The following is a 12208-nucleotide window of genomic DNA, read 5'->3' as shown; positions in this document are numbered from 1 at the left end:
CAGTGAAAAGTAGAAGATTTAGTAGAAAGGAGCCTGAAAGTGAAGTGATGTTGTTTCAGCGTTTCGCAGCCGTCATCATGAGGATCAGAGAGCCCAGAACCACTGCACTGATCTTCAGCTCTGGGAAGATGGTCTGCACTGGAGCCAATGAGGGGTCGTCTGGGTCTGGGGGCTCTGCTGGTGTGTTACTGTTCTGTCTGTCTGTCTGTAGGTATAACAGCTGTCTTTCTCTCTGTCTGAGCACGTGCAGTGAGGAGCAGTCGCGGTTGGCGGCGAGGAAATACGCTCGCGTGGTTCAGAAACTGGGTTTTCCTGCCCGCTTCCTGGACTTTAAGATCCAGAACATGGTGGCCAGCTGTGACGTGTGCTTCCCCATCAGACTGGAGGGACTGGTCCTCACACACCAGCAGTTCAGCAGGTACCAACCACGCTAACAGCCTAGCTTAGCAAGACTGGAAGCAGAGGGAAACATCTAGCCTAGCTCTGTCTAAAGATAAACACACCGTCTGATCCGACCAGTGCTTGGATAAACTTACAGTTTTGTGTCCACAGTTATGAGCCGGAGCTGTTTCCAGGTCTCATCTACCGGATGGTGAAACCGCGCATCGTCCTGCTCATCTTCGTCTCCGGGAAAGTGGTTCTGACTGGTATTTAAACTCAACCCAACACGCTATGTCACCGCTACAACACATACAGTAATATCATCGTTGTCTCATAATGGACCCTTCATAAGCCCCGCCCATTTTAGATCTGTGCTCCAATCACAGTTGAGCAATTCTTGGTCAGAACCTCAGTCAACATCCTCCTTTCCTGCTCTTACATACGCTATATGCTAGGCTAATCTATGTAGAAAAGACAACAACAGTTTGAAGATGGTTCAAAGATAAAAAATACATTTATATAGTCACATCTTAAGTTAGCGAAACACTAGTTAACTAGGTAGCTAATCTACATTAATTGTTAGCTAACATCATATAGAGGTGTGCTGTAAAAAATAGCAAGAATGTGTCAAAGAGTATTAAAGCATTTAAGTAAAATAATATTTCCATTAGTATTTGATTTGAAAACTTTTCCTTTGTGGTGGATTTAAGCACATGATTTACAAAACATAAGTTAGGTGTTGTGAAAATATTGCATTTAAAGGTCCAGTGTGCAGGATTTAGTGGCATCTAGCTGTTTTTAGTGTAAAATGTGCTAGCAGTTCTCTGACATCTTTGTATTAGATAGAACCACTGTAGTGAATGCAGAGAGTTAAAATAAATCTTATTTTACGGAAAAAAAATGCTACACAGCTTGGAAAGCAGAGTAGATTCTGTTCTCTTTTTCTCTACCCTTTTATTTCTGTAGTTTTCTCCGCTTCCTCTGTCACCACCCTTCACCTCTCTCATGGCAACAAAGTGGTAGGGTTTATAAAAGTACTGCCTTCAATAACACTACTTACAATGATTTACTTTGGACCATGTTCAGGCCCGAGGATTTAATTGAAAGCAAGCTAGTTTCAAACCTCTTTCAACACTGTGTTGTAAATTCACTACAATGGTCAGAAAGTTAGACGAAAATGGCCTTGGCCGTGCAAAGTTTTGTCTCCACTGGGTGATGGTGAACAATGGAGGGAAGCAGACGCTCTTTAGAATGAGGAAAGGAGGCAAAGTTCAGAAAAGTTCATTCACATCGTTCGAGGGCTGGACCAGCAGGGATAGGATGGCCGGACATAAACGTGTCAGCTACAATTTACTATTACAATTTGGCCATTAAGCTGAAACTCTTATCAACAGTGACTTACAATAAGTACAACAGTTCAGCATTTGTGGATCCAATAATCGCAAGTAGCACAGACATAAACAAGGGCCAGGGACAACAGCACAATGCTAAGAAGTCGATGTTGAGTGGAGGGAGGCTGGGTGTAAATCAGAAGGGCACCAGAAAGAGAAACAACTTGTGAAAGAGGCTAAAGCACATCTGCCAGAAAAGCTACCAACAGCCTTCAGAAACACTGGCTCTCATTTTCCAAGCTAAGGGAAGACTTTTATAGAGTTTTGCATGCAAAAGGTTTCAGAATCAGAATTGGGTTTATTGCCAAATTGCCCCAAATTTTTTTTTACACATACAAGGAATTTGCCTTGGTGCATGCAAAAATCAAGTACTTTTTAAAATATGAATAAATAAAGATAAAGATAGAAAGATCTAAAACTGTACAGGAAAGATATTCTGACCAATGTGCAGATAGAAAAACCAACAGGATTGCATTTACTGTAATGCATATATACAGGGTGGTTTAGTAATAGTGTCAATGAAGACCAGCTGCGAGGAAAGAAACTGTGTCTGTGGCGTGAGGTTTTTGGGTCCTGATGGCCTCCTAACCAGAGAGGAAGTGTTTGCTGATGCTCAGCTCCCACTTGAAGGTCCTGGGTAATGTATGGTACCCAGGAAGTGGCAGCGGAACTCCGCACACGAGTCCAACTGGGGACGTCACACAGGATGATGGGGCGGCGTGGGGCTGGGTTATTTTCTTAACACTACACCAACCATCTCACTGTTTTCAGAGCGTTTAGCTCCAGGTTGTTCGGCTTACCAGACCACAGATGGGTCCCATCTGGCGTCTCATCTGTAGGCGGCCTCCACCCCACCACCAGAGATGAGCCCAATGAGGGTGGTGTCATCCGCGAACTTCAGGAGCCTGACGGAATTTCATGATTAGACTGACAACACTTTAGACAACTTTTACTGTCAGTCCGTGTATTTACATCCACTTACATAACCAGGTAATCAGAGACCATTTACATGCCCTGTAGTGACCTGGTTCCTGTCTATATAGATGGCTTATCGCAGCAGATGACCACTGATCTCATCTTAGAACCATGGTTGCTTACTGATTTTAACAGTATTGGTTGGTCAGTCCTGACTTTTTTCTTTGTTTTTGGCTGTGTGTTAGTGTTGAAACATACTGAGGAGGCTTAGGAGGCTTTTATTAAGAAATAATTTTTCCAGGACCTTTCCAGGGAGTATTGCAGGAGTTTTTCTTGACAATACAGGACAGCACTTGCTAAAAAACAGTACTTATAATGTAATATATGTAGGTATGTATATACCCAGTTGACACATTTAACCCCAGTTTTATTCATCCTTGTTTAATGTTGCAGGGTTCATTATGAAGTGTCTCAGGTTCATTACAGGCAGGTGGTCACTATGTGAGTACATTTGAGCAGTCCAGTGCATTGGATTAGTGTGAACACTGAACACTTTTGAAAGTGGTCTTGAGTACAGTCCATGTGTACTAGGGTATGGTTTACATCAGTTGTGAAAACCACCAAACATGTAAGTGGACTGCCATTTAGATCATGTCTTTTGTTGTTCCTCTTAGTTCTGCAAACAAAGAAACAAAGAAAAAAACAGTTGGAGGCAGTCACTTCCCTGAGTTCATGGCAGGATATGACTGGTAGTTTATTGGACGAATAGAAGAGTAGCGGAGTCATGCCGCACAGTTTCCCTGACGTCCATTTACTGTACTGTACTTCTACTAACTTTTTACAAGCTATACACTCAATATTCCAACAAAGCAGCTTATTTTAACACCTTCAACAGTAATCCATTGACTGTTATCCTAAATGTAAAAAAACATTGAGCCTTCAGTAAACATGTATCCATGCTACTGGCCTACTTCCACTGTTCAACTAGAGGTCTACACTGGTTCAGTGCCCTGAAACTGAACTGATCAGTATGAACTCTGTTTCACCCTCTGTCTGCTCATTTGCAAGGGTCATCAGTCCTCTGCTTCCTCCTCCTTCTATGGATTACAGATTTGTCTCATATTTTCCCTTCTCCTCACAACTTATTGATTTTGTAAGGATAATGGAATGTGTGTAAAATGTGTGTGTTTGTTTGTGTGGACCACCCACTATCTGTGTACAGAGCAAATACATTAAGTGTCATCAACAAACTTTACCTGGTGTTTTCAAATAAACCATAGAGGGCTGCTGTTAGTCACACAGATCATTAATGACTTTGACTTTTAAGCCTTCTGTTTTCATTATAGTCTCTGTTTATTAATTAAGGTGTTAAAATTAAGTTGTGATTTCAGATTAACATGAGTACTGTGCCTGTACAGACTAAAACCAAATTTTTGCTCATTGACAGACTGGCTTAATAATTAATAAAGGAGTACGGTCTAGACCTGCATTATTTGGAAAAGTGTCCTCAGATAACTTCTGTTATGATTTGGCGCTATACAAATAAAATTTAATTTCAATTCAATCACAAATTACATTATATTGAGGTTTATTTTATTACATCATATTGAGGCAAAATTATGCCAAATTAAGGGGATAGCCACCTTGAGTGACAGGTGGGTGTTGTTTTTAGTAACCAGGCTTCATTCAGCCCATCTCAGCACCATGTATTTACATATTTGGATTAGTCGGGAGCTGGCGACAGCCAACCACACTTTAGGTGCATTTTTGAACTTTGTATTGTTAAGATGCAAAATGTTTCTAGGATCCTAAGTTCCCTTTATTGACTGACTTCCTGCAATCAGATTCTGAAAAATAATTCATAGGGCATTGTTACCTCACAAAAAATAAACCACCATAAACAGCAATTTACATTATAACTTTGTAAAGTTAATCTTTATTATTTTTGCTAAAAACATCTGGTTGACCTAAGTGAACCTTAGGGCCCACTTTGGACAGCCTTGCATTAAAGTTTAACTCTTTCATTTAAATGAAATACAAAGAAAAAAACACCACAACACAAGATTTTCCACAAAACATTTTGATTAAATAATAAAAAGCCCATACAATATAACATAAGTCACTTAAATAAGTTGGGGTAAGATACAAAAGTTATATAAACAGACTCTACATTACATATATACATAATCCTATTGATACACCTCAGAGCTGATTAAAGTGTTCCATGTATGTGTATAGTGCCTCTGGTTAATTTGTTCATATCTGTAAAAAAATATATACATAAATCCAATGTATTAACATCATAATATAAAATGTAAAATTCCTTCTTAAGTCATCTACAATATTTACAATTTGATATTCCATAAAATCCACATTGATATAAATCCAAATTATCAGAATTGCTAGCTTGGGTTATATGTAAATGCAGACATTGAGCGGTTTCCTAAGAGCATGAGCACTAACAAAAACTCCCCAAGCACCTTGATTATACTGTAGTTCCCCTGTGGATAAGCGGGATAAAAACACAGATGATTTGAGACTTTTGGGAAACCTGACACTTCACTTACACTGCTTTTAGGAAACAACCCTTCATCATCTCACTTTAATTTTGCACATAGCTGGTGAACTTGGTTGGCAGATTGTCCACAGGATAGACAGTAGGTCCAGTTTTCATGGTGGGTGGCCCATTTAAAAGAGTCCAGTGACACTTTGTGACCACTTCCACCAGGAAGATCTTTAACAGGACCTTGGCAAACTCCTTCCCCACACACATCCTGGAGCCCCCTCCGAACGGGATGTACTGGAACCTGGAGGAGTCGGTGGAGGGTTTAGTCATGAAGCGCTCTGGCTGGAAGTCTTCCTTGTTGGGGAAGATCTCTGCCACATCATGGGTGTCACAGATGCTGTAGATAACGTTCCAGCCTTTAGGAATCTGGTAACCCTGAAATGGTGAGGGGAAATGATCAGTAAGCAGGTTTGATACAAGACAAAAGCAATGTTTCTTCTTGTTCCTGCAGTGATGTTTGATGCAGAATGATGTGCACATTCATCTGTTAAAGTGGAAAGTCTCTGTGCTCACTGAAAATCTGATGTTAAGAGTTTTAATCCTAGTCCAACATGCAACTTAAATCCACCAGTGCACATATACTGAGAAAGAACTTTACAGGGAAGTATGAGACATCTTGTGTCCAGCAGGAAAACTTAACATTTGCATATTCATAAATTCTATAAAAAGGAGTAGATGTCTTTTTAAGCATTTTAATGTAAAAACTATAGATACAACAAAAACATCTCAAACACACAGTATTGTTCCAAGCAGACTATTTGTTTTATGTCTTAATACATGTCTGGAGGGGATCTTTAACTTACATTGAGCTCAAAGGTCTTGAGGGCCACTCTGAAGCCTCCTGGAACAGGAGGGTTGATCCTCAAAGTCTCTTTAATGACACAGCAGGTGTATTTCAACTGCTCCAATGACTCGATGTTCAAATTCTGGAGGTCTATCCCCTGCTCCTCCTGAAGACAGATACAAATAGGTGGGTAAGGAGAGGCACAGAACAGTATTAACTAAAGTTTCATCATAGTTGGAGAAGAATTGGAATCAAACCATTATGGGTGATGCTACAAACTAAAAACAATCTATCCATACTTCACTTGTTAACTGTGGGTTAGTTCATTAACTCTGCTGGCCTTACAGGTTCAGACAAGCCTGGTTATCCAGTAAATAATCAAAGCAGACTGGGGAAAACCCCCATGTATGCTGTTTATGTGAGCATCTCAGAACTGTTCACCTGACCTGGCTTCATGATCTGGCTCCAGATCAGGGTTTAACATGTTTGTCTTTACTGAGTAAGCTTTGATGTAGATTACTATCTCTATGAAAAGATCCTCAGTCCATTTACTAGAGCTCCAACGAATAGTCAATGAATTGATTAATTGTCAACTATTAAGCTCCAACTATTTTGATGAAAAAATGTCCAAATTCTCCAATTTCAGCCTTTTAGTCCTTTATGACAGAACTGAGTATCTTTTTTTGGACAAAACAAAACAAAACATTATAGGATGTCACCTTGGGCTTTGGGAAATATTGATCAACATCAGCAAATTCTGATATTTTATTAACCAAAAAACAAATGGAATAATTGAGGAAATGACGCCAGATTAATCCATGATGCAAAAAATCGTTAGTTACAGCCCTACCCTCCAGGGTTTTCCACCATATCTCATGGTCTTCCTCCACAGACAGTTTGCTCAGTGGTCATGGAGAATGTCATCACAAGAGCCAAGTATGACAACTGAGAACTCTAATTACTGAGGATGACCATGAAATGTAGTTGAAAGCTCATGAAACAATAATAAGTAGGCTTTGAGTTTTTTTGCAAGGTCAAGAATGGTCTTTTCCCGGTCTAGCTTAATGATTTAATAGGACTGTTCATTGCATCCAACTGTCGGTTATATTGATTGCATAAAAACGCAACTGCAGCACCTGCTTACTTATAGAATTAAAGTTTACCTTGTCCATTAGTTCCTGCCTCAGTCGATCCACAACTTCAGGGTTCAGGCCCAGGAACATGACCAGAGAGGTTGCAGTACTGGCTGTGGTTTCATGACCTCCAAACAACAGCTCTGTAGCAGATTCCTTAATGGCCTGGAAACAAAAATGTAGACAGGTTTAGTTCAGGGCCCAACTAACACAATGGTTCATAAGAAGGACTTTGTTGTTTTATGAAGTAGATGCGATGTGATTGTGTGACTACCTGCATGCTGAACGTTTCCCCGTTCTTTTTGCTGCTGTCTATGAGCTGCTGCAGAGCATCTCTGTGTTTGGACCCTCTGTCTGACTCCTGCACCTTCTTCTTGATGTTCTCTTCTATTTTGGAGTGGATGAAGTTCCTTGCCTTCAGACCCTGGAGGACAGGAAGACAGGAGGAGCAGGGAGGGACGGAGGGTGGTGGGTTGGGGGAGATGACAAATGAATGAATAAGACAGGCAGCTATTGACTTCCATTTATTCTGTTACAGTATGAAAATCTAGATTCACTTTACTGCAAAATCCCTACTGTTCTTCTACTATGCAGTCATTAGTTTATTTACCAATCCATATCCATACCATAGTCATGCATCTAAGCATGTCTCCTCACGGTTCACTTTGACATTTGATCCACATGTTTAAAGCTTTTCAAAAAGGGAAAGCTTTTCACATGGTAAATGGACCTGTACTTGTATAGCGCCTTTCTAGTCTAGTCTTCTCTATTCACACACACACACACACACACACACACACACACACACGTTCAGTATCTTGCTCAAGGATACCTTCAACATGTGGCTGAGAGCCGGGATTGAACCAATCAACCTTCTGTTACGTGGGACGATCCCGTCTGCCTCTGAGCCACAGACGCCTCTGAATGCATGGCAATTATGTTTCATGCTTACCCTGTAGAGTCCGCTGAAGGGCACGTCGATGGGCAGAGAGAACAGATTCTTGATCATTTCCTCAAAAGCTTCCACCAGCTCCTGCTCATTGGTCTTGATCTGCTCTGGCTCAAAGCCCAAGAGTATCCTCATGGCTATGCGGAACATCAGACGCTTCATCTCTGGATAGACCAGCACGCAGGAGTCCTTGGCCAGCCACTCCTTCACTGCAGCCTGTACCTCCTCCTGGATGACGGGGATGTAGAGCTCCAGAGCCTCCCTGGAGAAGGCCCGCATTATGGCCTGGAGAAGGAAAGAAGGGAGGTTAGGTAAATGAAAACAATTATTTCTAAATAAATGGCTTACAAGTTACTTTTTGGAGTAGATCTTATGTTAGTAGTTTGCCTGTAATTCAGTTCTTAAAGTTTATTTTTCTAAGAGCAAATTAAACAGTAAAAATATACTTCAACCTGTTTCAAGTGCAAATACTACTTTGCTAAGTTTTAGTTTAGTTTTTTTTTAGTTTTAGAAAGCCCCAAATGAAGAACTCTTAGTCTAAAATGTGGCCATAACAGACCATTCAATGAATTTCTGTAAGCATGTTTTTTTTATTAATCTAAATTAATGTTAGTGTTACATTTAACAGGATTTAACACCCAACTGGGTAGCTGCCACCCCATGCAACCCCTCTAAATCCGCCCCTGTTACTGCGCAAACGAGAACTCAGAATTAGATCTAAACCATTGAAGTAAAGCCAGGAGGGTTTCATATGAATTATCTTACCTTTTTCTTGGTCTTGTGTTGGGCTCCGTGCACGTTGGATAAAGTGTCGGAACCCAGGATGGTGCGCACAGAGGCGGGCCACTGCACGGAAACCAGCCTGTGCTCCCCCAGCAGAATCTGCCTGACGTTATCCGCACCGGTTACGCGCACCGTGGGGTTTCCGAAGAGGTGTGTGCGGTAGATGTAACCGTACTTCTGCCGCTTCATCCGCAGGAATTTTCTCCTCTGCAAACATGGACACACTTATGTAAACCAATACAAAATGATTGATGAATAACGACACACAGCTCAATCAATACACATACAGACAGAGCAAAAACCGAGCAATAAAAATCGATATGTATTGAGTTTAAAATGTATCTCTACTTTGACAAAATCAAAGAATATGTCGAAATCTTAACAATTAAATTAGGCAGTGTCAGAATGGTAGATTTAAATTAAAACTACATTCAGTGAAATAGATCTTTAACCTGTGAGCGCCTCATGGAAGCGCACAAAGTTGAAATCTGTTTGTTTACCAAGATTAAATCAGCTGAAAGCCATGAAAAAAAGAGAAAATCTAATTTCCTAGCGCCTGGAGCATCCCTCTGATGTCAGGCATCAGACAGTGTTTCCGTGTGTTTACCTGGAGGATGAGCTGCAGCGTCTCTCCAATGAAAGGTAAGCCCATGGATCCGGGGGGCAGCGGGCTGGAGCAGCTCGAGTCTCTGCCTCGGATCATGTAAACCTCCCACAGCTTCACCGCGACCAGAAACAGCAAGACGGGAAGCACGATGGTGCAGAGGAAGGTAGCCAGCAGTGTATTCAGAGCCATGTTTGCAGTGACAGGCGGTTGCAGGAGCGATGCAGCTCAGGTGAAGCTCTGTCAGCGACAGAGACTCCGGGCTGCTCATCCTGCGCTTTTATAGGCTGCCAAGACCGCGGGCAGCCTGTTACCTTCTCCTCCCTCAGATAAATTAGTTCACTCAAAGTTCATCTTTAATTGTGGGTGTCGCTCGGCCCCGCCTCCGGCCTGTACTGGCTGACTTGCTTCGCCATTTGTTCCAAGGGCCGCATCTTTAATCCCTACCTCCTGTTGCACGCAGCGGCGGATTTCACTGAGAAAAGGTGATGGTTCCCTCCGAGACAATGGCAGTGCGTCCCAAGACGCCTTTGTTGGCAATAAGGCAGCTAGTTTACACACTCATTACCTTGGCTTAAGCCCCGCTTGTAGGATCAGTAATCATGCCTGCAGGGCGGCCCGCATTCAAGAGCAAAAAGCTTTTAAGCAGCACATTTTCAGCTGCTTCAGAAAATGGAAAAGAGGTCGAAGAATGTCTTAATCCCTCTCCCTGTGGCTCTCACTGCTACTCAAAGTTTATTCATTCATTCATTTCCTATTATTTTATAGGCTGTCCCTGCACCAGTCGCACTCTATCATACGATTTAGATGCATTTTAACCTGCTTTACAGGTTTCACCATGTGGAGCTGAAATGATTCAACCTGTCTACCTGATCCTTCCCTCTAAGGGCCACATATTTAAAAATTAAAGGGTCAAACTTCTGAGTTTAAAGTCAGAATAAAGAATTTAAATAAATGTTTCAGATATGGCCCTAATCCCCTTCCTTCTTGCCTTCACGATGTTTCAATGCAGCCGGACATCAGCTCTGCCCTCTGCTTGACTCACAGTTTCTATCAATCTGCTTGCAGATTGAACCTCTTCCTAATCTTCAGACTTTAACCCGCTTTCTCCCCCGTGTGTGTTATAAAAATGATATCTCTCTCAGCGGGTTCAAACTTGGGTCAGCAGAGACAGGCGGAGGGACGCGCGCACACACACACGCACGCACGCATATGGAACGCAAGGTTATCCCCGGGCTACGCCGCATGGGAAGTAAACACCGAGGAGAGAAGGCGCTCATCAGCCGAGTCACCACATCCTCGCTCCGCATTTGGACTCGTGTGTTTTTTACGACCTGCCATAACGCCAGGGCGTGTGTTTATGTGTGTGTGGCAGGGTCAGTGACAGTGAGACAGCTTGGCTGCTGCTTTTACAACGAGGCATTACATGGATGGATCTGTCTGTTCTGGCTGACTGTGTGCGTTTGTAAAAGAGGGCGCCCTGAGGTTCACCCCGGTGGGAAGGCATGGCAACTGTCACCGTTCCAGTCTCCCAAAAGCCTGCACATATAATCTGATCTATCATTGGCTGGATGTAAAATTCCATGACTTTGACTTTATGCTGGTTACACTCAGGGTACTGGTATGGAAGCCCATTTCCGCAAATGTAAAGAAAAAAGAGATTATGTAAGTCTTTATAATGAGAAACTATCACAAGATAATGACTTTGTGATACTAAGTCAAAATATTAAGATACCGAGTCATTATTTTGAGAAAATTTCTTATTAAAATGACTTACAGAATCCTTTTCCATTGACAGAAATGGGCTTCCATATTAAACCACTACACTGGCTAGTGACTTTATATCTAAGCAATGCTCAATACATTTTTTTTGAGTGTTTATCAGTGTTGGGCAAGTTACTCAAGTTATTACAAATATTACTCATTACGAATTACTCTTTTAAAAAGTAATATAATTATTTTACTTATTACTGCCTGCCAACAGTAATTAGTTACACTACTGGTTGTATTATTTTCCAGTAACTGTGTCCTTTCTCCCCATAATTCAGATACACGGCAATTAAAATCCAATTTTGTTTATTAGAATCAAAGTAATGGAATATTATCCAGCTGCTGAATGTAAGGGTTTCCATCTCCCAAATTGCTTCCCTCCAATATTACAAAAATAAATCCAAGGATGTGATTGGATCTCCATCTCCTCTCTCTCTCTCTCTCTCTCTCTCCTCACCCCAACTTTCATTCCATATTTACACCACCTTATTATCCTTCTCTCCTAGTTTTCCGGTCTCCCTTAAAAATTCATTTTTCCTTCCCCTTCTCCCAAGTTTCTTCTCATTTTTTTGACTTTTTTTCTCTGTTAAGATTTTTTTTAAAACATGTCTCTCTCTAGTACCTTCCTCTTATTTTAAAATCGTTTCCTGATATAACTTGTAATTTCAATTAATTCACTATTATCTCTCAATATAAAATTATCACCTACTCATATTACTATTTCATTCATTAAACTTCTTTTCTTCTCCTTATACTTTATCCATACCATATAATTAATCTTCTACTATCATTTCATATATTTTTTTTATTATCAATACAAAAAAATACTCTACATACTTCAACTTATATTCATTATTTTTTTTTTTCATATTTTTAATCATCTTCATATTTATTCATATTTATTATTACCTTTCTATTTTTTAAATTTCTTT

General features: G+C 40.9%; 2 protein-coding genes across 2 annotated transcripts; one reads left to right on the top strand and one right to left on the bottom strand.

The window, feature by feature from the left end:
• Positions 1-47: 47 nt before the first annotated feature.
• On the top strand, positions 48-849 carry LOC118334503 (TATA box-binding protein-like protein 2). The gene is made up of 3 exons (XM_035670428.1): positions 48-154; positions 251-418; positions 553-849. Exons 1-3 carry the CDS (start codon positions 48-50, stop codon positions 653-655), a joined length of 378 nt encoding a protein of 125 aa, XP_035526321.1. The 3' UTR covers positions 656-849.
• Positions 850-4600: 3751 nt separating this feature from the next.
• LOC118326259 (cytochrome P450 26A1) lies at positions 4601-10316 on the bottom strand. Its single transcript, XM_035659228.1, has 7 exons — positions 9510-10316; positions 8885-9109; positions 8123-8404; positions 7445-7594; positions 7201-7335; positions 6057-6203; positions 4601-5628 (listed from the first exon to the last, which is right to left on the bottom strand). The coding sequence occupies exons 1-7, from the start codon at positions 9696-9698 to the stop codon at positions 5290-5292; spliced, it is 1467 nt and encodes a 488-aa protein (XP_035515121.1). The 5' UTR covers positions 9699-10316; the 3' UTR covers positions 4601-5289.
• Positions 10317-12208: the final 1892 nt, after the last annotated feature.

The sequence above is a fragment of the Morone saxatilis genome, unplaced genomic scaffold, assembly GCF_004916995.1.
Source record: "Morone saxatilis isolate NCDOM2014 unplaced genomic scaffold, NCSU_SB_2.0 Contig1, whole genome shotgun sequence".
Classification (NCBI taxonomy): domain Eukaryota; kingdom Metazoa; phylum Chordata; class Actinopteri; family Moronidae; genus Morone; species Morone saxatilis.
This window is presented reverse-complemented; position numbering and strand designations above follow the sequence as displayed.